The sequence below is a fragment of the Zootoca vivipara genome, chromosome 2 (assembly GCF_963506605.1).
Source record: "Zootoca vivipara chromosome 2, rZooViv1.1, whole genome shotgun sequence".
NCBI lineage: Eukaryota > Metazoa > Chordata > Lepidosauria > Squamata > Lacertidae > Zootoca > Zootoca vivipara.
This window is the reverse complement of record NC_083277.1, coordinates 52,878,422-52,903,960: the sequence shown is the minus strand read 5'-3', so window position 1 is coordinate 52,903,960 and position 25,539 is coordinate 52,878,422. Positions and strand designations below refer to the sequence as shown.

Sequence of the window (25,539 nt, the reverse complement as noted above, 5' to 3'; positions counted from 1 at the left end):
ATTGGTCTTTGAAGTTAAAACAAGCTCCTAGAAGATTTCAGCAAAAGATGAACAAATCAGTTCATATTTGGGTTACATGAAAATTATTTAGAAATATCAGCAGTACAGTCTTCTGCATGTTTACTCAGAAATAACTCCTATATTGAATGGTGCTTACTCTCGGGTAAGTGTGCATTGGATTACAACTTTAGAATTTATCGTAATTCACAATTCTTTTATGAGATGCCACAAGATTGATTCTTTAATTTGTGACAGACCGACATACTACCCCACTCAAAGTTAGTATTTATATGGCTCTTTTTCTTAGTAGTTAAAGTATATATAATATTATGGCAATAATTCTTATATCCCTCTGTAAAGTGGGTGTGAGGATCCTGTGGCCCTTTAGATGTTGCTGGAAGCGATGCAAGTTGTAGTTCAACAGTATATGGGGAGCCAAAGGTTCCCTACTCCTGCTGTGAAGTAAACCATCATTTCCCCTACATTACATAACAGGATAGTGAGAATTTAGACTGAGATAGTGGATTGCCACAGCGTCACATGATGAGGGCATTGCCCATCCCATTGGCTCCAGCATCCCATGATGTAAATAGGCAGCTCTAAAAGAATCAGTACTGCATTTCTTTCCCTCAAAAACCCTGTTGTGTTGTGATGAGACTTGACAGTTCTCTATATGCTATGTTTTCCCTTCTGAAAAATTAGTTCAGTGTGAGAGTAATATGTTCTGATGGAAATTATTACCAATGAACATCATAGGCATCCCCGGTACAACGTGGTTTTACAAACAGTGACACTGAAGTTCAATTTTGAATGGTAATCCTGCAACAGATCTTGCTTTTGTGAAAAGTTCCGTGTTATTCTCCTGCAAGACTTTCAAGAAGAACTGTGATTGCACAGCTGCACCACTCAAAGCCTTCTCTTAATAAATGAAAACACAGTGGATTGTATCCAGTGCTGTCCTTACATTTACAGAAAGCTATTTGATCCAGTGGCGATTTCCAAGAACGTAAGGGAGGGAGGGAATTTTTTTCTCATTTCCTCTTCCGCTCCCAGTGCTCCCTTTCAGTCTGCTCTAGGGGCTTAGGGTACACACTTTAACAGTGTGCGATGTGCAAGGGAAAGGGGATATTTGGGGGGATCACCTCCCTCCCCCATTCTATGCATGGAAGTCTTTGAGGGATCAAATAGCTTTTTGTGAATAGAAGGACACCACTGGATACAACACACAGTCAGGCTAGTATCCTTTTTAGCACATCTATGGTTAGGGAGGAGTAGACTCACTGTTCCTCAGTAGAGAGACCATATACTTCCAGTTACTAACTTTTGAGGGACAAACAAGGGAAGGCTCTTGTTCTTGTGTCCTCCTTTTGGTCTTTTTAGGGAATCTGATTGACCACCGGTGCAGGGAAATGGTGGGTTTTCGGCATTTGAGTACCAAGGTACCACTGTACTTTAAAGGGCAGAGCACATCATTCCAAATGTGGGACTGCTGCTCTTTTGCTGCATGTTTACTGTAAGCATGTCATCTGAAAATACACACTTTGGATGTGCACATGTATGCATTGTGTAAAGAAGCACTAGACTAATGGGCTTTCAGCAGGTCAGTTGCATATTTGAAGTTGTCCATAAGCACCTGAATGAAACAACAAACACAGCCGCCGCCACCATGATACCCAACCTGCAGATAGACATATTAACAACAAAAAGGTGTGAATGTATGACTTTTTGTCTGCCAAGATACTATTCCTACAAGCTTGGCTGAACAGGAAGGATTTCCAAAGATCTGACAGTTACAAATAAGTAACGTGCATTTTTCACAAGTTTCTTTAACTTTTAAAAGGAGCTTTTGATAAATATTGCCCTCTGTTGATAACGTCAAGTCACATAATTAATAGAAAAGCTTTCAGGAAACAACTGTTGTCAACCATGTTAGATGAGCAGCAAAGGTATTGTTTTCATGTGTTTTTTTTCCAAATTGGTGGTACCCAACAGCTTCATCTGTATTTCTAGGATAAATTGAGGAATATATTTTAAGAGGGGGAAATCAGCAGTGTGCTTTGTGCCATAATACATTTACTGGTGCTCCTAAAAGATCAGCATTTTGTATTTTGTGATGCAGAAAAAGGACTATCTGTGATATGTATGTGAGTAAAAGAGACAGTAAAAAAAAACATTAATGCTTATCTCAATGAACATTGTGAACGATAGGATGTTCAGATTATTTGTGTTCTGTGTTTGTGGTGAAAATTAGTAAAAAAAAAAAAGTGGTTTGAATTTCTTTGAGCTTAATAACAAGAGGAAAACTATAGAACGTGCTAACCTGCACTGCTAACCATATTGTTTATTCCTTTTGTGCTAAATCTCAGTCTATGACCTGCATGCCATGCTTCTGTTCATGTGAAATCTGTACTGACTAGAAATAACACTCGTGTTTAATATTATTTGTGTGTGGTCAGATATTATTTGTGTGGTCACAAAAAGTTTGCAGAGGGGACCATGTCAACCCCAGTAGCAGGCGCAGCTGCAAAATATGTTGTTTGCATTTGTCCTTTAAGGACATGCTTGTGGCACAGATATGACACAAGTTAAGACCCATGTTAGCAGCTTCGATTTGTGCATCGGGTTCTGCACATTAATGCGTCCAGTAGGGGAGATAGTTTCCATTGTTATCATTACTCCTTGAAGAAACCTTAGGCAGCTGTGCATTTCAACCAGTACCACAATGAGTAGGATTTCGATCATAATGCACTGATACACTATGCAGTGCCCAAGCAAACATTCATCAAAATGGCAATATATGTCAATAGGAATCAAAACCCTTATGGGATAGAGATATATTCTCATATTCTCATACTAAGCTTAACTGCTTGTTAATTATACAGTTTGTGGAAGCACACTTCTTATGTTCTTACACCAGCAGTTCTCGTCTTCCCACATAAGAATGGATCTACCAAAGGCAGTTTTATTTTGGTAACATTGGGCTTTCAGAATGCATTCATTGACCTGCTAAGCAGTATGCTACAGCCCCAGCAGCTTGTCTAAGTGTTGCTGTTTTTGTTATGCACTGAACACAAGAGCAGTGATTCCTCTGTGCTAATTAAGCTCATTTCCATTGTATGCTAAAATGTTATGTTTCATAGTTGTGACTCATACATCTTTGGAAGACTAGGTGACTGGGCCAAAGAGCATCTCTGTTTGTGTTTTGTCATGTGTACGTGATTGTTCTCACTTGTTTACAGGCTCTCCCTCTCTACCAGATAAGTATCGTCATAATCGGGAGCTGATGATGTTATTACCGATGCACCGAGACCGACCTAGCAGTGCCATGTACCCTGCAGCTATCATGGAAAATGGACAGGTAACAATTTCAGAATTGCTGATTTTTTTTTCCTGAATGTACCAGGACATGAAATTAGCAAAGAGATCAATTTTCTGGACAGGAAAGGACAGGTGTTTTAAAAATGGGAACTAATGGGAAGGAGGAACTTGCAGCTGACCTTACTTGGCAGGATAACTGTCCCCAGTCAGCTCCTGTAAGGCTGCTGTTTGGCTACCAGGCAATGCTGTAATTTACCCCATTTGGCCCAACTTTCCTGTTGTCTTCCCTTCAGAAAAAGAGAGTGGGGAGAAGAAAGGGGTTCTGAACATAGCTGCCAAGTCTCCCGTATTCCCCGGGAAATCCCCGTTTTTCCAGCTGTTCCTAGCTGAAAAAATGGATTTTTTTGTTTTCCCCCAGTTTATTCTGGTGCGGCGGCCATTTTGGAACTGGGCGGAGCATGCTCAGAAGCAACTTTTGATGCTGCTCTGCCCAGTTCCAAAATGGCTGCCGTGCGACTTCTGGCATGGCAGCCATTTTGGAACTGGGCAAAGAAGCATCAAAAGTCACTTCTGAGCATGCTCCGCCCAGTTCCAAAATGGCGGCAGCGCTACTTCCGGTCTGCTACTTCCGGCCCGGTCCCTTATTTCTCCGACAGCAACTTGGCAGGTATGGTTCTGAATCCCATAGCTAGGATTCATGTGGGTGGGGTGAGTCAGGAAGGGGGATGGCTTTAGTGATTCCTGGCCAAGGGAGTAGCAAAGCAGCCACCTGATGGACATTTCAAACAGGCATCAGCACACAGGTGGCTGCACCAGGGCTGGCAAGGCTAGGATTACCCTAGTCATAATGCACTAAAAATCCCAGGCAAAACCTATTGGCAATAGCTGAGGGCAGACAGGCCCATGCCTTTGACCAGCACCTGTATCATTCTACCTTTCAGCTTCCTGAGCAAATTCAGTAAAGGAAATTGCAGCTTCTGCACCCTGAGTATGTGCTCCTCTCAGGGAGATCTGTAGAGCAGCCACTTTGGGGGGTTGGAGGGTGTTCCTGCTCATTCCAGTCCAGTCTCAGACTTGGGAGATCCTTCCAGCAGATAAATCAAGTTACACCCCAACCCCTGTCTCTTACTGGTGGAAGGGGCTTAACTGGAAAGTTCTCCAATGCCCTCCTTACTCTCCCTACAGCATGATATTTATGGTAAGAAAATTACTCTTACCAGGCTATTCTGCCTTCATTCAGATAACCAGTCATAATAGCATAGGCACAGAGATTGCCCTTGTAACATAAAACAAATGTAAACAATCAGATATCTTGTGAATCTTGTTGGAGAGATCGAACGGCATAGTTAAAATAAATTTCTTGTGAGGAAAACAGCCAGAATTCTAGAAGGAAAATGCCATGAACTTCTCATAGAAGTTCAGAAATAATATCTAGAGTTGAGTGACAATTTAATAATTACACATTCCACTGATTTATAAGCTAATTTATTATTGTTTAATTTATCAAAAACCTATGTATGGTGCAGGGGCCCAGTTAGGTTTTAATTGTGCTAAACCAAAGGTTCCTGACCTCTTTTTGCCTGAAGGCTGTATTCACCCTTGGCCCAACCCCTGGGAACCACAAGCCAGCAGTGGGTATGGAGCACCCCACACTCTTATGTGTACAAAAACACCAGACATGCACACAGCCTGTACCGTCAAAACAGGTGGAATCTAGGAGAGCCAGAAAAAACTTGTTTGGAATGAGCAGGGTGAGGCTCCCAAACTTATTATTATTATTATTATTAATAATAATAATAATAATACCCCGCCCATCTGGCTGGGTTTCCCCAGCCACTCTGGGCAGCTTCCAACAAATACCAAAATACATTAAAATATCACAGATTAAACTTCCCTAAACAGGGCTGCCTTTAGGTGTTTTCTAAATGTCAGGTAGTTGTTTATCTCCTTGACCTCCGATGGGAGGGCGTTCCACAGGGTGGGCGCCACTACCGAGAAGGCCCTCTGCCTGGTTCCCTGTAGCTTTGCTTCTCGCAGTGAGGGAACCGCCAGAAGGCCCTCGGCGCTGGATCTCAGTGTCCGGGCTGAACAATGGGGGTGGAGACGCTCCTTCAGGTATACTGGACCGAGGCCGTTTAGGGCTTTAAAGGTCAGCAGCAACACTTTGAATTGTGCTCGGAAACTAACAGTTAGCCACCCCGTATTAGGCAAATGAAATAGCTCCATCCCCACAAAAGCTTACACTATAATGATAAAGTAGGTTGGTGGCAATATGATGACATTCGTGTGAGAAGTCATGTATCTTACTGCAAAAAAACAAAAACAAAAAAACACCACAACCCCAGAAATCTAATCCTAGGTTTCTGCACTGGCAAATAAAGGACCCCTGACCATTAGGTCCAGTCATGACCAACTCTGGGGTTGCGGCGCTCATCTCGCATTATTGGCCGAGGGAGCCGGCATACAGCTTCCAGGTCATGTGGCCAGCATGACAAAGCCGCTTCTGGCGAACCAGAGCAGCACACGGAAATGCCGTTTACCTTCCCGCTTGGAGCCAGGACCGGCCCTAAGGCAAGGCTGGGTGGCGCAATGCGCCAGGGGGCCGGGCCGCCAGGGGGCGCCGTGCTGCAGCGCTCGCCAGACAGCCGCGCTGGTAAACGGGGGGTGGGTGGGAGGGATCTTCACACCACAGCGCCACGGCACCAGATATGCTTAAGACGGCCCTGCTTGGAGCGGTACCTATTTATCTACTTGCACTTTGACGTGCTTTCAAACTGCTAGGTTGGCAGGAGCTGGGACCGAGCAACAGGAGCTCACCCCGTCGCGGGGATTCGAACCACTGACTTTCTGATCGGCAAGCCCTAGGCTCTGTGGTTTAATGTCCTGTGCTGCCTTTCTTTTTTATTTCTTTCGTATATATATTTTGATTTGTTTTAAAAAATAATATAAATTTACAAACCTGATATGCCAAGATATAATGCTGTTGTTCAAGAAGTACAAGTATTTGTTGCCTTTCTTCTCTCTTAGCACCCAAATTTCCAGCGAGCCTTGCTCCAACAAGTGATTGGACCATGCAAACCCTGCAGCGATCCCAACCTTTCTGTTGCTGAAAAAGGTATTCCTTGCTCTATTTTATATTATTTACTTATGACATTTATTTTCAGGCATTGTTTTTTGCTGCTTTGCTGGATCCAGAATCTACAGCTAGTGCTGAATGCTGCAGCATGGTTGCATGCTGACATGAGTGAGACTCTGCTCAGAGATCTGCATTAGTGGGCTAAGTTCAAGATGTTAATATTGGCCTATAAAGCCCTATCCACTTGGAGCCATTTTATTTACATGATCTCCTTACTTCATATGTACCCACTTGACCTCTCTTGACCCACTTGCAGAACTTGTAAGAAATTGTTCTTTTAGCACGGCAGGACCTAAACTTTGGCACTCCCTGCCAATTTACATCAGGTTGACTGGTGTCTTAGCTGTATTCTTTCTGATGCCTGCTTAAAACATTTTTGTTTAGGCAAACCTATCCAGATGTGTTTGTTGTTGTTTAGTCGTGTCCGACTCTTCGTGACCCCATGGACCAGAGCACGCCAGGCATTCCTGTCTTCCACTGCCTCCCGCAGTTTGGTCAAACTCATGTTAATAGCTTCGAGAACACTGTCCAACCATCTTGTCCTCTGTCGTCCCCTTCTCCTTGTGCCCTCAATCTTTCCCAACATCAGGGTCTTTTCCAGAGAGTCTCCTCTTCTCATGAGGTGGCCAAACTTTTGGAGCCTCAGCTTCAGGATCTGTCCTTCCAGTGAGCACTCGGGGCTGATTTCCTTCAGAATGGATAGGTTTGATCTACTTGCAGTCCATGAGACTCTCGAGAGTCTCCTCCAGCACCAGAATTCAAAAACACCAGTTCTTTGGCGATCAGCCTTCTTTATGGTCCAGCTTTCACTTCCATACATCATTACTGGGAAAACCATAGCTTTAACATCCAGATGTACATACATTGAATAAATGGTTTTCAACCCTTTTTTTTTTTAGTTTGCTGCTGGTTTAAATTCTATGAACCGCCCTGAGACCTCCAGGTATAGGGCGGTATACTTTGCTGATAATTTTAATATTTCTTGTCAACTCTTAGAGCAGGCACCCCCAAACTTCGGCCCTCCAGATGTTTTGGACTACAATTCCCATCTTCCCTGACCACTGGTCCTGTTAGCTAGGGATCATGGGAGTTGTAGGCCAAAACATCTGGAGGGCCACATGTGTATTTAGAATAAGCAGTTAATCGCACAGCAACTGCCCAATCCATATATATAGTACTCCTAGCAGAATATATACATTTGTGAGTCATATTTCAAATATGACAATCTCCTTCCTGCATAGAGATTATCTACGTAAAGGGAAAACTTCAGTTATGAAGCAGCTCTTTGGAAAGGTCAGTAATCCATAGGCCATTGAAAGGGGAGTTGGTGTCTATATCAACTGTACAACATATGCAGCTGAAGATGCTTGGAATGCTCTTCCTAACCAGCTGAAAGCACGTTTGGGTAAATCTGGAGACCTGTCACTTTCCCTTTTTAACACTGATTTTTCTTGACAGGAGAGTGACATTGAACAGCTTAAAGCAAAATCTTTTCAATTATAGCCTCTCTGGTGACAAATCTAATCACTAAAGACAAACTCTGCAGCTGATGGTTGGCCACTACAGGGCAGAAGGGACTTTCAAAGATAGTTTAAGCATGAGCTAAGCCTTTATTTGGGATAAACCATCCAACATCAGAATTGCACACCAGGTTTTCCAGGCATTTTAGTAATAGTCTAAAATACGATAGACACCGGGGGGATTGAAATTGCCATCAGTTAAGATATTCTATGTTTTGTTTCTGGTTTTCATGTATATTCTATACAGGCGGTGACCTTCAGATATATAGTGATCAGTTTAGAGCAATTTCAAAGCATGCACACAACTTGCTCATCCAATGGCAGCAGCAGGAAGTCAGTAGAGGCTAAGTGAAAATGATGCCTGCTTTGGACTCAAAAATTGTGAATTTAGGTTCTCAGTGAGAACAGAATAAGAAGGTTTCTTAAACAAACAGTGAATGGTTGGGATGGGAAGCATAATTAATTCATTGTGGGGGCTATAGGCCCCCCCATAAACTATAATCCACAGCATTCTCCTCTACAACCAAGGCTGATGTATTACTTTTTGCCAAGTCTTGTGTCAGAAGTCCCCTGTCAGTGAGATTCATGGCTGCCAAGTTATCCCTTTTTTAAAGGGATTTTCCCTTATGCTGAATAGGCTTCCTCGTGAGAAAAGGGAAAACTTGGCAGCTATGGTGAGATTATGTTTGATGTTTGGCAGTGAGATCAATATTAAGGAAAGGTCTGGGCAAAGTCTTGGTGATTGTTTTCATTGCTATAATTTTTTAAGCCTCTTATTTTCTGTTTGATTGCTACCATGATTTTTATAAGTATGTTATCTCTATCAGGAAAATGCAACTCTTTTCTACTTGTTTTGTCTCATTAATGTATAAGGAATTTTGTTTTGTTTTGTTTTTTGTTTTAAAAAGGGTTTGGGACCAGAGGAAAACAAACTTACCTCATCTTGGTCATCGCGGCACAGTAACAGGCTCTGTTCTGCATACTGAAATCTCTGTTCCTTGTTCTTTGTTTCTGCTTCCTTTATCCTGCTTTTAAAAAAAATCTGTAGTCTAAAAGATATCTTCTTGGTCTCCTAATAATGCTAATTTATCTAAGCAGCTTTCTCCCATTTCCAGTGAAAGGTTAGCAGAGTAAGTTGATTCCTCCACCTAGTGGTAACAAGGCAGACAGCATCCTTTTGGAAGATAGGACTCCCAGCAAGTATCCAGTTCTGCTCCTGCCATTGGTCAAAGTGCAGCCAGTCGCTACTGCTCTCGCTGATCTTTCAGGTTTTCTCTCTGAATTTCTTCTTTGACAGAAGAGGAAAAAGTTAGGAATTAACAATAGTCCTCTTTCCCTGTGGCCATGTTCCCTTTTGTTTCCCTACATGCCGTAGTGGAGTTGCGGTGCTTGCTCCTTTAAAGAAGGCTACTAAGGCAGAATGGGAGCATTCCCCACAATATAAAAAAGCTGTACCTATTGTGAATACATTTTACACCTTGGAAACTGAATTCACTGGCTCCCTTAAAACCCCTAGCATGTATTGTCCTATTTCTCTCTTAGTTTCCAAAAAATCTACTTCCCAGAGGCGGGGATTCACAATTAAAGGACACCACTGAATGCCGATTGAACTATGCAATCCATAAAACACATGAAGCCCCCATTGGAGCAGCATGAACAGCCTCTGATTTTATCTAAAAATCTATAAGATAAGCTCTTAGATGAGCCCTTAGACTAGGCATCCCCAAACTGCGGCCCTCCAGATGTTTTGGCCTACAACTCTCATTATCCCTAGCTAACAGGACCAATGGTCAGAGAAGATGGGAATTGTAGTCCAAAACATCTGGAGGGCCGCAGTTTGGGGATGCCTGCCTTAGACCCGTCAAACCAGGATACAAGCTGCACATGTCAAACCCTACTAAAAATCCATTGCTCAGCTGCCTTCATAGCAGATGCTACTATGGATACCTCTCAATATGCTTCTTGAGCCCTTGTAGCAGCTGTGGTCACCAGGTGCACTTAATGGCTCAAACGCTGGGATGTAGGCACTCTTATGTCAGCCTCTCCATCGTGCCATATGCAGGAGGCAAGCTTTTCAGGGAGGATGCTTTAAAGGACATCTTAGTCTAGATGACAAGTGGAAGGTATTGCTAACATACAAGATGGACAAGTGGCAGAATAGGCACCATTCTCCACATTTCTACAATCAGTCCTTTCATAACTACTGACGGGTTCCTGGTCAGTTTTTTTTTTTTTGTTTTAAGCCATATCTCCCCAACTCATCACCATTTTGGAGAACTCCTGTGCACCACCAAAAGCCTCATCTTCTTAGCCCTAGAAAGAGTTCAGAAAACCAAATCTGCAGTGCAGCCTTAGCTCTCATCCACACCAATATCATGGTGATGGCACATGTCCTTGGCCTCTGCGTCTCAGTGGCACTTATAACTCCTTGGGTGAAGCACCATGCTTGGGCCCCTCCAGTGGGCCCTACTGCCATTTCCGAAAGACATAGGCCTCAGCAGGCGCCTTCACATCAGGCTGTCGCCCCAGCTCCATCACAGCCTACAATGGTCAACTGACCTAGCCAGCTTGAGGAGGGACTCCCCATTCCAGGACTGCCAGCAAATGATAATACTGTACTCGCCTGTTGGGGCACACATTGCAGGGATCTCTCAGTCCAGGGACAGTGGTCTGCAGCAGAATCCCCCATGAGCATCAGCTGGCTGGAGCATCGAGCCACCCACGTAGCCCTTCTGCACTTTGCACAACATCTCTCTCTGGAACATGTGTGTACATCTGGACAGACAATACCAAAGCCAAATGAAACATCAGCAGGCAGGGCTCAGCTTGATCCCCGAATCTGCAGCAAGAAACAACCTTCCTCTTGGACTAGGCAGAGATCAACATTCAATCAGTAACAACTGAACATATATGCGGACTTAAGAACGAGGATTTTTAACATCTCTCTGCAAACTGCTTGTGTTCCATCATGCTTGAAAGCGGCCACCATTATCCCAGTCCCAAAGAAAACAGCAATTAACTGCCTAAATGATGATCTGTAGTGATGAAATGCTTTGAGAGATTGGTCCTTCAACATCTTAGAACATGTTTTCCACTGGACTTTGATAAACACCAGTTCGCCTATAGGAGAAATAGGTCACAGATTATGCCATTGCTACAGCTTTTCACCTTGCAGCGAGTCATCTGGAGAGACCAGGGAATTATGTCAGAATGCTGTTTATTGATTATAGCTCAGCTTTCAATACCATCCTTCCGGATATTCTCATCGGAACGTTAAGGGACCTGGACCTTTCTTCTAACGTCTGTGATTTAATTAAAGACTTTCTGAGAGATCAGACAAAAAGAATGAGGATTGGACCTGTTACATCTACCTCCCTGAAGCTCAGCACTGGCACTCCACAGGGATGTGTGCTAAGTCCATACCTGTATTCATTTTATACATATGATTGCATTTCATCTGACCCACCTACTGCAGTTATTAAGTTTGCTGATGACACCACCATAATGGGTTTAATTACAGACGGAGACGAATCTGCATACGGGGGGAGGTTCAAAAGGTATCCACATGGTGCTTAGAGAACAATCTGCACCTAAACAAGACAAAGGAGATGGTGTTGGACTTTCAGAGGAAGAGAGGGGAGCTAGCCCCATTGTATATCGGGGGGCGGGGCTGTGTGGAGAGAGTCTCTTCCTTTAAATACCTGGGTGTCCATCTTAGTGAAGACCTAACTTGGAAGGTCAATACAGCCCAAGTGGTTAGGAAGGCCCAACAGAGACTTCATTTCCTTAGGGTCTTGCAAAAGAACAAGGTTGGACAGCAAATGATGATTTCCTTCTATCAGTCCATGATAGAAGGTGTGGTATGCTGATTTGACAGCCACGGTCAGAGAGTCCCTACAGAGGGTGGTGAAGACAGCACACGATATTGTGGGCTGTCCGCTGAGTCCACTAGATGTTATCGCAGGAGTCCGTTGCCTCAGAAGAGCGAGGAACATTCTCAGAGATGACTCAAACCCTGGCCAGCACCTTTTTAATCTCCTGCCCTCGGGCAGGAGATACAGAAGCATGATAAGCTGCACCAACAGGTTAAAGAACAATAAAAAAAATTCCTTCAGTAGCACCTTAAAGACCAACTAAGTTTTTATTTTGGTATGAGCTTTCGTGTGCATGCACACTTCTTCAGATACATGCACACGAAAGCTCATACCAAAATAAAAACTTAGTTGGTCTTTAAGGTGCTACTGAAGGAATTTTTTTTATTTTACTTCGATCCAGACCAACACGGCTACCTACCTGTAACCAGGTTAAAGAACAGTTTCTACCCCTGGGCTTTGAGGCTGCTGAATCAAAGGCAGCAACATTGCAGCTGACATTTGGTGTTGGTGGTCGTACGACAGCACACAGAGTGTAACAAGGACTGAGAGATTGGGGGGGGGGCTCGTTTAATCTCACTGTAAACAAGTGGTACAGTGATAATAAAGTATTTCTATTTCTATAAGAACACTTGGGCAAACCAGGCAGAGTGGAGCCTGAACCCCCACTTGTTTTCCTGCTACTACAGCTGTAGTATCTAACAGGGATCGCCAACTTCCACGATTCTTCACCAGATTTCACACCCCATCAGTGGAGGCCTGGAGCACTCTGCTGTCCCCCTGGCCACAGGGTCTACTCTATGCTTTTCCTCCAACTCCCATACTCTCATGGGTCCTCAGGAAAATCAGGGAAGAAAAGGCAAGAGTACTCCTCCTCACTCGGTTCTGGCCACATTACCCTTGGTTTCCGCAGGTACTGAGCCTACCGGTAGCACTCTCCTCTGTGTGGCAACTCCCCCAACTACCGGACATCCTAACTCAAGGTCTGATCCTTCACCCAGATCCTGCCTGGTTGCATCTGACTGCATGGTATTTGACTAGAGATGGCTGACAGATGGATCTCACTCCAGACATCATAGATATCTGCTGCACTGCAGAAAGTCTTTGACTCTACATATCTACCAAGTCACCTGGAAAGGTTTCCTCCAGAGGTGCTCTACTGAATGGTGTAGAGCCAATAACCAATCTCTACCATCTTAGAATTCCTTCAAGACGACCAGAGAAAGCCCAGTGTGCTAAAACAAGAGGCAGCAGTGGTCTCCTCCATTCTCTCAAGGCTGCACTTTCCTTCCTTCTCCTCTCACACGCTCCTGAAACACTTTCCCCAGGGAGCATCTCTTAAATGCCCTCTAACTTTCCATAGATTCCCCTCCTGGGACCTTCACAGGGTTCTCTCTGTGCTTCAACACCCTCTTTTTTTCAACCTCTCAGCAAGGTGGCTCCTTTCTTTGAAAATGGTCTTCCTCATCGCAATCACCTCAGCCTGCAGAGTCTCCAAGTGGAATGCTCTTTCTTTTGCACCTCTGTGTCTTCCATAGAAACAGAGTAGTGCTAAGGACCGAGCCCCCCAAGTGTTTCCTGCAGATTCCATCTCCGGAAGGAGATGGTTCTTCTCTCCTTCTGTCCATTCCTACTCCATCCTCTGGAAAAGGCCTGACATTCCCTAGACATCTGCGGAACCCTGAAGATTTACACTGACGGAACTAAAGCCCATAGGCTAACTGAAACCCTGTTCATATCCTTCCACCCACCCTCACCGGGCAGGAAGATGTCCTCTTCCACCCTTTCTAGGTGGATCAGGGCATGTACTGCAAGGTGCAGTAGTTTCCTATCCCTCCAGGACATCGTGGCTCATTTCGCAAAAGCCACAGTAGCCAGCCTGCTTTTCTACAGGAGATCTGCAGGACAGCTACTTGGGCAGCACCCAGGACCTTCACCAAGCACTGCCACCTGGAGCGCCCACGCACCCTCAGATGCAGCTTTGGGCAGAAGGGTTCTGCAACAGGTCCTCCCACTATGACTTCCTGAAGCTACCCTCTCTCCTTAGAAAGGTTAGCTGCTGTGCGTCCTGCTGACCCTTTCACTGAAAATGGGGAAAAGTACAGTTGTGCCTACCTGAAATGTAGCTTTCCATTTCTTGATGAAAGGCCAGCAGACCTTGCCCTAGTTGGTTTGGCTACAGGATTCTTGTTATTAGCACAGTCACATTGCCATTGGGAGGTAGCGTGTTTCTTCTTCTTTCTATCCTTACACTCCTGGCTGTCGAGCTTGGCGACTCTGCCTCCTGGATGCATGCTGGGAGTCCTACCTCCCAAAATGTTGCTGTCTGCCTTGTGACCGCTAGGTGGAGCCATCGCCCCACTCTGCTGACCTTTCACTAGGAAATGGAAAAACTACCCTTCAGGTAGGTACAACTCGTATTTTCTCATGATCAAAAAGTGCACAGTTCTCTTACCACTCACTGCCTTCAGAGCAGGACATAACCTAACTGCTTGGGGCCAGTCCCAAAACTCACTTGATTCAGTGAGTTTGAAAAGTCAGCCTTCAGTCCCATCAAATATTACAGCATTACACAAATTCAATCTGTTTCCATCCTTCAGCTGTTCCAGCAGCACCAAGCAGCTGGAGTCTGGACAGCGGAACCAGAGAGGCCTTGCCATTCCTGTCTACTCATGTTGGGAGCATCCTGGCCCCACCAGTACCTCCCCGAAGCCTGCCCCATGGTAAGGAAATGGCCAGTAGGTCTGCAGAAGAAATCCTGCACTGATGCCCAATTAAACCATGTGAAAGCAAACAGTGCCTCCTGTTTGCCTTCTGAAAAATGAGTAAAAGGAAGAGAAGGCTACACCATCTCTCTTGGCTGACGATTTCATAAATCTTAAAAATACAAAAACAGCAGTACTATAAATGTGCTTTGGGACTGGAATTGGGCTTATGAGGGATGTACACAAGCCCAGTGTCTTGCTAAAAGCTGTACAGTACAATCCCATGCATGTTTACTCAGAAGTAAGTCACGCTGAGTTCAGTGGGACTTACTGCAAGGTTAGCAGCCTAAGTTTAACAAATAAAACACTGAGCTCCAGTTATTGAAGATAAATTAAGGTTTCAGATATTTAATGCTAAAGAGCCTGTTGTCTTGCCACGGGAGCCTTGATATGATAACAACTGTGTGTGTTACACTGTGTTGCTGCCTTCATTTGCTGTTTGTTGTTGTGTACATTGAGTTACAATTGACCATGTAAAGGAATTGGTTTCTAGGAAACTGACACTGCACTATCACGACATATCTGTCTAATTAGCATCACAGGACATTTAAGAGTTGGAATTGCTATTTCTGACTTACTGCTCGCATATAACTTTTTCCATTTATCTCATTTAAGGTCACTACTCGCTGCATTTTGATGCCTTCCATCACCATCTTAATGATGCCCCCCCAGCGCTACCTGCACGGACGCTACGTAAGGTAAAACTATATCTCAAATTGCAGAACCACCCGTCTAATTCAACCAGCATACTGAAAGCAATTCTGTAATCCACCTCTTTATTTATACTGATTTACTCTACTGTACACAGCGGGTGGCGCTGTGGAGGACGCGGGTGGCGCTGTGGTCTAAACCACAGAGCCTAGGGCTTGCTGATCAGAAGGTCGTCAGTTCGAATCCCTACAACGGGGTGAGTTCCCGTTGCTCGGTCCCTGCTCCTGGCAACCTAGTAGTTAGAAAGCACGTCAAAGTGCAAGTAGATAAATAGGTACCGCTCTGGCGGGAAGGTAAACGGCATTTCCATGCGCTGCTCTGGTTCGCCAGAAGCAGCTTAGTCATGCTGGCCACATGACCCGGAAGCTGTATGCCGGCTCTCTCGGCCAGTAAAGTGAGATGAGCGCCGCAACCCTAGAGTCGTCCGTGACTGGACCTAACGGTAGGGGTCCCTTTACCTTTACTCTACTGTACGCCCTGTGATATTACCGGGAGATTTATCACCTTGCTAAACTTGATGAGGTGGGAAAGGGTGTTTCTCCTGCTTGCTTATTTAAAACAATTAAAAGATCCTCAAGCTGTTATAGCAGTGTGTGGTAAGCCCAAATTTCCTGAGAGTTAGGGTAGGCTACTCTGAAAGCAGCAAGTGGAGCCTTTTCAAAGCACTTTCCCTGATTGACTTTCAAAATGCTCTTCCTAGTCAAACATGGGTCTCCTTTGAAAGTGTAGATCCATCCAGAGCTACCCTTTCAAAGCACTCTTCTCTACTGCTTTGATAGGGAGGGGGAAGCCCCTTCCCTGCTCAAACGGGGAGAACAGAGTGCTTTGAAAGCACAGTTTGTGCCAGCAGGAATTGCACTTTCAAAGCACTCTTCTTGCTGCTTTGAGAATGGCCCATCCCCAAAGAAATATGGCCTTGATTCACACTGCTATAAGTACTCAAAAGTTTTTTTTGTTTTTTTAAAAAAGTTAAAGAAGCATTGGGAGGCCTCAGCTACTTCTTGAAAACTCTGAGGAAATTTTGCTCATCCACCCCATTTTGGGGGATTTCAGGTTGGTCTATGGTTGAGGGCAGTTAAAGTGTCTGGAGGTAAGGGGGGGAATAAAAACAGAAGGAATTGGCCTCCTTAATTCCCCAACAGCTATTGTATTCTGGAGGAAAGCTTTAGATTGGTGGGATGTGCTCCTTGAAGTTGTCCTCCCACACTGTTCACCTCGCTTCCGACAGCTATATAACAGAAAAGCAGCCAGCCTCAGTCCTGAGCCCTTTAGTATTATAGCACAGCACAGCTTTTAGAAGGGCAGAAGAGAGAGAGAATAAAAGTAGCCTCTTGCAAACCCAAGTACTAAAAGTTAAAAAGTGGACATGGAGCGGCACGTGGTACCTGTAAAATCTGTTGCTATGTACAGGCACCAATACTCAAAATATCCATCCTGTTCTTACTATGTGAAATTGTAATGATAGAGAGGTCAGCTGCATAATATGGATGGGGATTGAAGTAAAGCTAACTGCCTTGTAAAATCTGTTCTAAATTGCATTGTTGATGCAAATTAAAATTCACTTTGGAAGTATATGTTTATTCTTAGTAAGTACTTTGATTTTGGAATATCTGAGTATACCAGGGTAGCAGACAATACTATGTAGATGAGTGTTTTATTTATTTTGTTTATTTTATATGCCAGCTTTCATCTGAGGATCACAGGGCAACTTACAATATAGCAATACTTAACTATAGGCTACATTGGATACAGTGACTGATGCAAAGAACAGAGTGATGCAATACAGACTGATGTATTGATAGCAATTGTGTACAAGAGGAAATTTTGATGGGTACAGCTTGTCATGGTGAAATAGCTGCGCCAGCTTAAATACCCTACACTTTCTATAATTAAAGGCAGATAAATCTTGCCTTCCTTCCTATCTGATCACTTTATTGTTGTAAATATCAAGAAGGCAAGAGTTAGCCACAACACAATTGTGATTGTTTTGGTTCAGTTTAATTCCCCCGCACCTCAAGGTATTATTACACTGCGGGTGTTTCCGTTTGGAAAGCTAGAGAAGGCAGGGAATACATATTTGTTTATACTTGAACACAAAATCTATAAAACAGTAATTAATGTTCTGTGATTGGTGTGCGATGAATTAACCACGGAAGTGCAGAAATATTTCTTTGTACATTTTGACATATGTATGTTCTGTGTGATTTTTTTTGAATAGTCACCACTTCACCCGATTCCTGCATCACCCACAAGCCCCCAGTCTGGCCTGGATGGAAGCAACTCTACCCTTTCAGGCAGTGCAAGCAGTGGCGTCTCCTCGTTAAGTGAAAGTAACTTTGGGCATTCATCTGAGCCCCCTCCTCGAACAGACACGATGGATTCTGTCCCTAGCCAGGCGTGGAATACTGATGAAGACTTAGAGACACCCTACCTCCCCGTCAGGTATAGTCTCTCAGAGCCTGATGTTCTGGAAACACTCAAATCCCAGCCGTGCCGAAGCCACTCTGCTCCATCGGGAGTCATTCCTCAGGACGCTGTGAACCCTCCAGCTCTACCCCCTAAACCATATCACTCCCGCCTTCCAAACATGGAAAACGAGGAGGGGATGATCTTGGAAGAGGATGAAAAACACCGGGCGCTACATCGCAAAATTTCCCAGCCAACTAGCGGTGTGAAAGAGGAGCAAGCCAGGGTAGCGTGGGAGCATGGCATCAGTGAGCAGTAGGCAGAAGTATGAGAGAAGACAGTTTGCATGATCATTCCAGGTCTGTGAAACCAGAAGACAGATGTACAATAGGAGGCTTCAGAGAAGAGAAAAGTGAACTGCTTTATTCTCTGCTGCTGAGAGTTAATGACTGGAGCCAGAGTTTGGGCCAGCATGTGCAGTTGCTGCTTTCCTTTTTATTTAATTTTATACTTTTAAGATTTTTAGTGTTTTGGGGTTTTGTCTATTTTTTTGCAGTGGGTGCTTCGTTCCTTCTACAGTTTTATCAGACAGCAGGAAGTGATATTAGCTATAGACACTTGCAGAAACTGAAAAGCATTAGGATTTTGAGGGGGTGGGATGTGGCATGGAATTTTTACAAGCTTTCCTTCCAGTTTTGAGATGCGCACAAGTTTTGAAGCAGTTGCACTAGGAATGTGTTTATTTGCTGTAGTAAGTGAATGCTAATTTTGAATTCAGGGATTCCGCGAAGCCAGAAGGTGCAGAGTTTTAAAGGCACTGAAGAAACGAGATCTTCCAGGCTTGAGGCATATAAACTTATTTTGCAGTGGTCTCCTTGCGTTGCCTCAGGTGTGCTGAAGCAATCTAACCAGTGCTGACTGGCTGCCATTTCTATTTTAAAGCATCATTTCACACAAACTCTTCTTGGCTTGGCATAGACTTTTTGATTTCCTGCATTTTCCATTGTTATTCATCTGTATTTATTGATGCTACATTACGAGGGAAACGCCTAACCATGGGACTTATAGCCCAGTCTTGGCCTCCCTGTGCCTCTGGTTGTTGGCACTAGCATTTTAATTCCAGTCCAGGAGTAGAGGAGTAGTATCTTATGCCAGAGAAACTAAGAAACTAAGCTAGAATAAAAGGAAAGTTTGAGCACACGCCTGACAGTTGCTTTAAGGCTGACGATCTTGCATAGTCCAAACTATTATCTGTTGTTGTACCATCCTCCCCACCCCAGAAAAGAAAGCCTCTCATTGTTGCATTGCTGTTGGAGAAGATCACTTCCAGTTTCTTGTTCCGATGTCATAGAAATACAGTGGTCTTCAGAAAATGTCCACTAAGTAAAAATTGTAGAAGCGGGGGGTATTTTGATCCTTTTTAATAAAAAGTTTCTGAAATGTTTACAAAGGAGACGACTAAGGGTGTGCTATGGGATGTAAAATCATGATTGACTGTTAGTGAACCTAAGGAATGGGGCATTGCTTATATTTATATTCAAGAACCAGTGCAGCCAATTAACATGCCATAGTTGAACATTTTAACCAAAGGAACACTGGGACAAGCTGCCATAAACTATATGAGTTAGAAATGTAGCTAAGTTTGGGAAAGGTACTGGGAAATATGGGATGAAAAGGAATATTAACACATATTAAGCAATATGGCAATGATTTGCAGATTCAAATGAATAATGCAAGATAACAATACTTGAAAGTTGTTAGGGTTTTAGTCAGCCTTTTTTAAATCCATGTCATCCCAACACCTTAATAATGGCAAAGTTATATTTATTCAAGATCCAGTTCTGCTGCCCTTCCCACTGATGGCTAAAAAAATATGAATCTGTTTATTTTTACAATTTTTGTAGTGATACCCAGAAGCACATTATGAAATGTTTTATACTAAATGAGGAATCAGCACAGAAAATGTAAAGGATTGACTCAGTTTCCAAAACAGCCAATGACAGAAACATATAGAAGCTCAAAGTTCTGGTTTCATGCTTCAATCAGTCACTATATATATATTATAAAGAAACAAAACAAAAAATTCTAAAGAAGTGAAGAGAACCATATGTACCTTGTATGACTGAAATTGCTTTTTTCTGAAGTAAGCTGCTAATATATCCCCCCACCAAGCTCTGTCCAATGTAAACACACAGTAGTTCCATCCTTATATTTTAACAAAACACCATGGCATTAAAAACTTGCCTAGTTTTATTTTTGAGTTTGCACTAGATAGAAAATACATTTGTATTCCCTCTTTCCTTTTGTATTCCCTCTTAAGTCAAAGTGGCTTTGCAGTGCCACTAGAAAGAAATATTTCAGGCACAATTTAAATGCAGGTCCTATACTTCCAGTTAAGATTAGAATGTCAAACATAAATGTTACCCACTTAAGAGCTCCAGGAAGTTTTTTTTTAAAAAGACGTAACATCTTTTTGGGAGCTTGAGAGACTAGCAGTACAAGCCTAAGGACATTCCCATTGTAGCAGGTTACTTAGAGGATTGCAACCCACAGTATAGCTAGGGTGTTTGCTGTTGATACCTGAAAGCAGGTTGTTGGTTGTTTTTTTACAAGTAAGGTAATGAGTTGGCAGATGTAAGCAAATACCAGCTACTTTCATAACACTCAACCTTCAGATTCCATTGAGGGAAGCAAATTTAGATGCAGCGACTAAAGCTTTCCAATTTCTACATAATGTTTGGTGTGCTCTGGTGGCTTTCTAAAAGGAAGTTCTCTGTGTGTACACGGATGCAATTTTTAAATGAGTTTCCACTGTATTGCAGTTGGCGAAAACTTAGCATCCGATAGATTAGGGTGGATTTCTAGTTGATAAATTAGGTATCCTATGCTGCATTACTAAAATTACTTACTAGATATTCAGGCCACCAGCACAAGCTCCATTGAGAGGGGGGGGGGGATATGTGCTGACATGGCTTTGAAAGCCAGCTTATAAAAAGCAGCATAATAATTTAGTTGGACACAGACAGCAAAATGGAAACATTGTATATTATCTTTGGACCAGAAAGTAGCACATACAATCATGGTACCTTGGAATAAACTGCTCCAAAATATGGTATTCTTGTCCTTTGCCGGAAGTAGAAGGAAGGTTTACATGGGTGGTTTAAAAATGGGAAGAAGTAATTCCTGTTTGTAGTAGGAAATATAATTGGATTTTGTTGCCATAGCAAAGGTATAGGGATTCTTTCCTTCACAAACATCCCCACTCATTTTTTCCCCTTTACTCTGTAAAAGGGGACTAAAGCATATCTTTCCTGAGGAAGAAAGAGTGAGCAGGAAATTTAGGGAGGTGATATCATGTTACTTAATTTGTTTCCCCATCATGTTTCATGTAAATATCCCACAAATGCTGTGTATTTGTACAGGAAATTGAGCAAAAAATGTATAGATTGTGATGTCTGACTGGTACTCAACCCTGTAAATGTATTTTTAACCTATGGCAATCTGTTGTTGTTTAAAACAACGGCAACCACACACACACCCCTCTAACCAGTTCTCTTTTTGTGTATTCATGTTTGGAAAACCTATCATAACCGTAAGGAAAAGCAAACCTTAAAAGGAAAACAAAATATTTGTACCAGAGTCCTAAAGATATTTCATTGTATATATTGTGATAGCATGTTTCTGGAACCAACAAATAAGTGATGTGAATTTTAGGTGTAAATATCTGCTGTTTTGTTTTGGATTCTTTTCCTTCCCTTCCCCATTCACTCAACTGCTATGATGTGAAATTAAAAATTAATACTTGATATTAAAAAGCATTGAGCAGATGCTCCAAGGTACCCATGAGATATTTATTCAGATGCCACAATGTATCTTACATATAAAAGCTGATGCTCAGTAAACTCTCATGCTGTTGATCTCCTACATTTCCTGTTCAGGTGCGGTCAATTAAAATTACACACCAAGAAGTTTAGGGGTGGGAAACTATTTAAAAAATCGGGAAAATTAGAAGAATGCTGCAATCCACTTCATAGGGGAAATGATATGGTCATCAGTTATTAACTGTGTTTTACCCAGCAGTATTATCCCTTACTAAAAATACTTTCCCCAAGATTGGTGGGTATCATTTTCACTTTTTTAAAAAACAAAAACAAAAACAGATTGTAACCAGTAATCCCTAGATGATGAAACCTTGTTGCTTGTCGCTAGAACAGGTTTTCATCTTGCTTTATGGGACCCAAAGAGGTAGAATAATGCCACACCTAGTGAACTGAAGGCCCTGCAGAATACTCATGGATTCTGTGTTTCTGACTGTGACAGCCAATTACCACTGTGTGTTCAAGTTCATTGAAATAGCTTGGCCATGCCCCCCCTCATTTGTTGCCAATCACAAGCTGCATTGGTTTTGCCTTCTATCAAAACAGAAACATGCCCTACATCTGAGCAGTAACCACACCAGGAAGCAGCTTCTGGAGCTGGATTCAGAGTGTTGGCAGCAATTTTCCTACCCATGGAGAAAATTTAAGGACCAGAATACGGAATGCTCCATCACACTCATGGCGAATTATTAAATACACGAGAATTATTGCAGATAAATTCAGAAGCAGAAAACCATGTGCAACACATGGAAAACAGGCATGCCTAATACCTTTTCAGTCGGATCGAATGGATGAAAGATAGGAATGGAAGAAAAACAGCAGCTCAACCCATCACTTAGCATATATGATGGCATAATATGGGGGCAACTTTGGATTTCTTCCTGGGCTCAGGTCTTTTTGTTAAGCTTTAGCCAGCTGATGAGTATAGTGAGGGTACAATGTTGAATGTAGGAGACCCTGCTGCACATCTCCTAACGGGGTGGTCTTAGGGAAGTTGAACACTCTACCTACGAACCTAAGACCCTGCTGGGTCAATTCAAAAACCAATCTAGTCCAGCATCCTGTCCTCAGTGTGGCCAACCACATGCCCATGGGACGCCCACAAGTTGGACCCGAGTGCAGCAGCACTCTCTCCACTTGTCATTCCCAGTGACTGGTATTCAGATGCAGACAATCTCCACCAAAACCTATTCAGGGGGATTGTGAGGTCGTTTCTGGATACAGATAGATGCGCACACCATCTAACTCAGCACATTTCCCAGCACTCAGAACAGTGGTTATTTTGTTGCTGAGATGATAATTGTCTCTCCCCCCTACCTCCAACTGATATAATAGTGAGTGCTATGTAGAATGTGGTTATGCAAGTATAAGTACCTATTGCAGTGTCTGTGACATCACTGGCAACGAGCAACACAGCTCCTTTGTACGCCATTTTGTAACCTTTAATTTTGTTCCCCAATCTCGTCTTGAGGCTGAGCATTCTCCCATTCAAACATGTAGGCACTCTTTAAGCCCTTTAACAGCAACATAAAATACTTGCTTAATTTTTTTCCCTTGTTTTTTTTATGTCAACATACTGATTCTGAGTATATTGTTGTATTAATATATTACTACTGATGTGAATATTGTCTATTTTAATGCTGTTGAATGTATAGTTTATTTGATCATATATATATAATTGTAATTCTGTTAAAATATGAACAATTAATAAAAAGATAAAATATAATGAAAGGGCCAAACATGAGCAGGGATCCACCTCCCGTCATCTTCCCACCACGCACAGTATTGCCATGTCATTTCACAACCATTTTTCATTCTGTTCAATTGCTGTTCTTCCCAAGGAGTTCTTGGAGGCTGTGTGCTCTTCCACTCCAACGCAGGACGCACTTTTCCCATTAAAGAAATAGTACTTTGGCCACCCCATATATCTGTTTCTTTCTTTGTTGTCTAACAAGGCCCAAATACTATTTAGAATACTTACAATAAAGATAACTTATTACAGTTAACAGAAATAATTGATCCATCAATCAGTTTCTCTATGTAAGGGGGTAGCAGGGAGAGAGGGTTACATGCACAGATCAGCTGCAGTATAGACCTTTGATCGCTTCCTGTGTGCAAAAAGGATAAATCTAAAGATCTACCATCTGTGCATATAGGCACCCAGACCACCTAAAACAGGATGTACACCATTAAGTGCATTTCCCATTAACCTGCACTGTATGAAGATGCAAATTCTCTGGGCATTACAAGTTATACACACCTTGTTTGCCTGACTACATCTTCAAAGTGATGCAGTTTGAACCATGTAAACACCAGCTCTATAGTATCTACCTTGATCTATGTGATATTTCAACCTGAATTCACTGGCGGATGATTAGACTTGGAGGCAAGCCTCAAGTTTGAAAGTTACTATTCTAGTCTGTGGGAGCAGCGTCCCACAGAATGAAGGTAGGCTTTTTATCCAATAGACAAAATTCTGGCCATCCAGATACCATTGGACTCTAACTCCTATCAGTCCTTAGCCTTGACTTTTTCTTTTTGTGCTTGTGTGGGAGTTGGGAGTCCCAGCAACTTCTGGAGCACCACAGGTTAGCCTTAAAGGCAGGTGCAGTAAGCTGAAAGTATGTCCTTTAGCAAAACTAAAGTGAGGCAGTGCTTAGCTAACTTAATAAAATGAATGCAAGGTAAGTGGTCCATTCTTAACATACGGTAAAAAGGATTTGGCTGAGATATTTAGGTTATAACTGCTGACTCGTTTAACAACAAGGAAGCGAGACAATTGCGTGCTATTGAATAACCCATATAAATAGTACAAATTGTTAAGATTCAGTGGAATTGTGCTCCTTTTGTCTTTCAAAGGTGTAGGAACCTTCAGTCACACAATTTATATCTAGTACCTTGCAACATCTCCAGGTTCTCTATTAAACTGATCTCATTTCTATGGACTATATCAAGCAGAAATCTATTGGGCATAAGAATGGCTAGAATGTGGAGGACTTTATAGGATTGAAATAAAAGGGTGAGGTAGGCTTGGTTAAAGACACAGAAGAACCAGAAACTGCTTCCAAAGCCAAGTACTGTTTTTGGTGGATGCTGTCCCAAGCAACTCTTGGCTATGGGGGGGGGGGGGACACACAGTGAGTGATAAAGGAGGGTGTCTCCCACTCACTTTTCATTCCGCTTTTCCTTTGTGGGGAAAGACAGAGAGACATCTCTACATTTTCATTCTGTTGCATAGAGAAGAGACTTTTGTCAGCACATGTGAATGACTTGAGTGTGTCTATATACATATGGATATATTTTTTCCCCAAAATGTATCTAGTAAAATAATGTTTAAATATGGGTTGCAGAAATTAGATACTCTGTAATTAATCTAAGATGTAATGGATTTTACAGTTTAAGGAACCAATTGTTGGTTTTAAATAAGTTCTGTGCTAAAAATAAATACTCTGATTATGGTTGGTGTGCATTTTCATCTCTCTTAACAAAGATATGGCTATAGATGATCAGCTGATAGGCTGTTTAATATTCAGCATCTTCCTCGCATACCAGAACTCTGTGCCGGGAGAGGCTTGACTCTCATGCTATGAGTCTGACCCAACTCAGCAATAACCACTCCAGGCAAGGAAAAACAAGGCAGTTCTCCTGAAATACATATTCTATTACTATTTTTGCTTCAATTTCTACATTAAATTAAAGTTGGGCTGTGCCAGTTCCTCCAAGGTGAGCAAAAAGTTGGTTTCAACAGCTGGTGAGAAAAAAGGAAACCTACACATAGCAAATATGTGAAATAGTGCTAATTATTAATGTGTATACATACCAATGCAAAAGCAAACTTTTTGTTTATTCCATAATCTCATTTTGCTGCAATTACCTGTCAGCGTGGTGCATTCTACTTTCATGGGTATTACGTGTAGCACAAATAAATACTGT

The 25,539-nt window shown here is 42.6% G+C and overlaps 1 protein-coding gene across 2 annotated transcripts in view; it reads left to right on the top strand.

Moving 5' to 3' along the window:
- The window catches only part of DOCK3 (dedicator of cytokinesis 3), a 147,584-nt gene extending 124,027 nt beyond the window's left edge, over positions 1–23,557 (top strand). For both annotated transcript variants that reach the window (XM_060271527.1, XM_035106067.2), the window contains exons 49-53: positions 3,240–3,358; positions 6,346–6,433; positions 14,447–14,569; positions 15,227–15,309; positions 17,541–23,557. In XM_060271527.1, coding sequence (XP_060127510.1) covers positions 3,240–3,358; positions 6,346–6,433; positions 14,447–14,569; positions 15,227–15,309; positions 17,541–18,047 — 920 coding nt within the window. In that variant the 3' untranslated portion in view covers positions 18,048–23,557. The remainder of the gene's footprint in view (positions 1–3,239; positions 3,359–6,345; positions 6,434–14,446; positions 14,570–15,226; positions 15,310–17,540) is intronic.
- Positions 23,558–25,539: the final 1,982 nt, after the last annotated feature.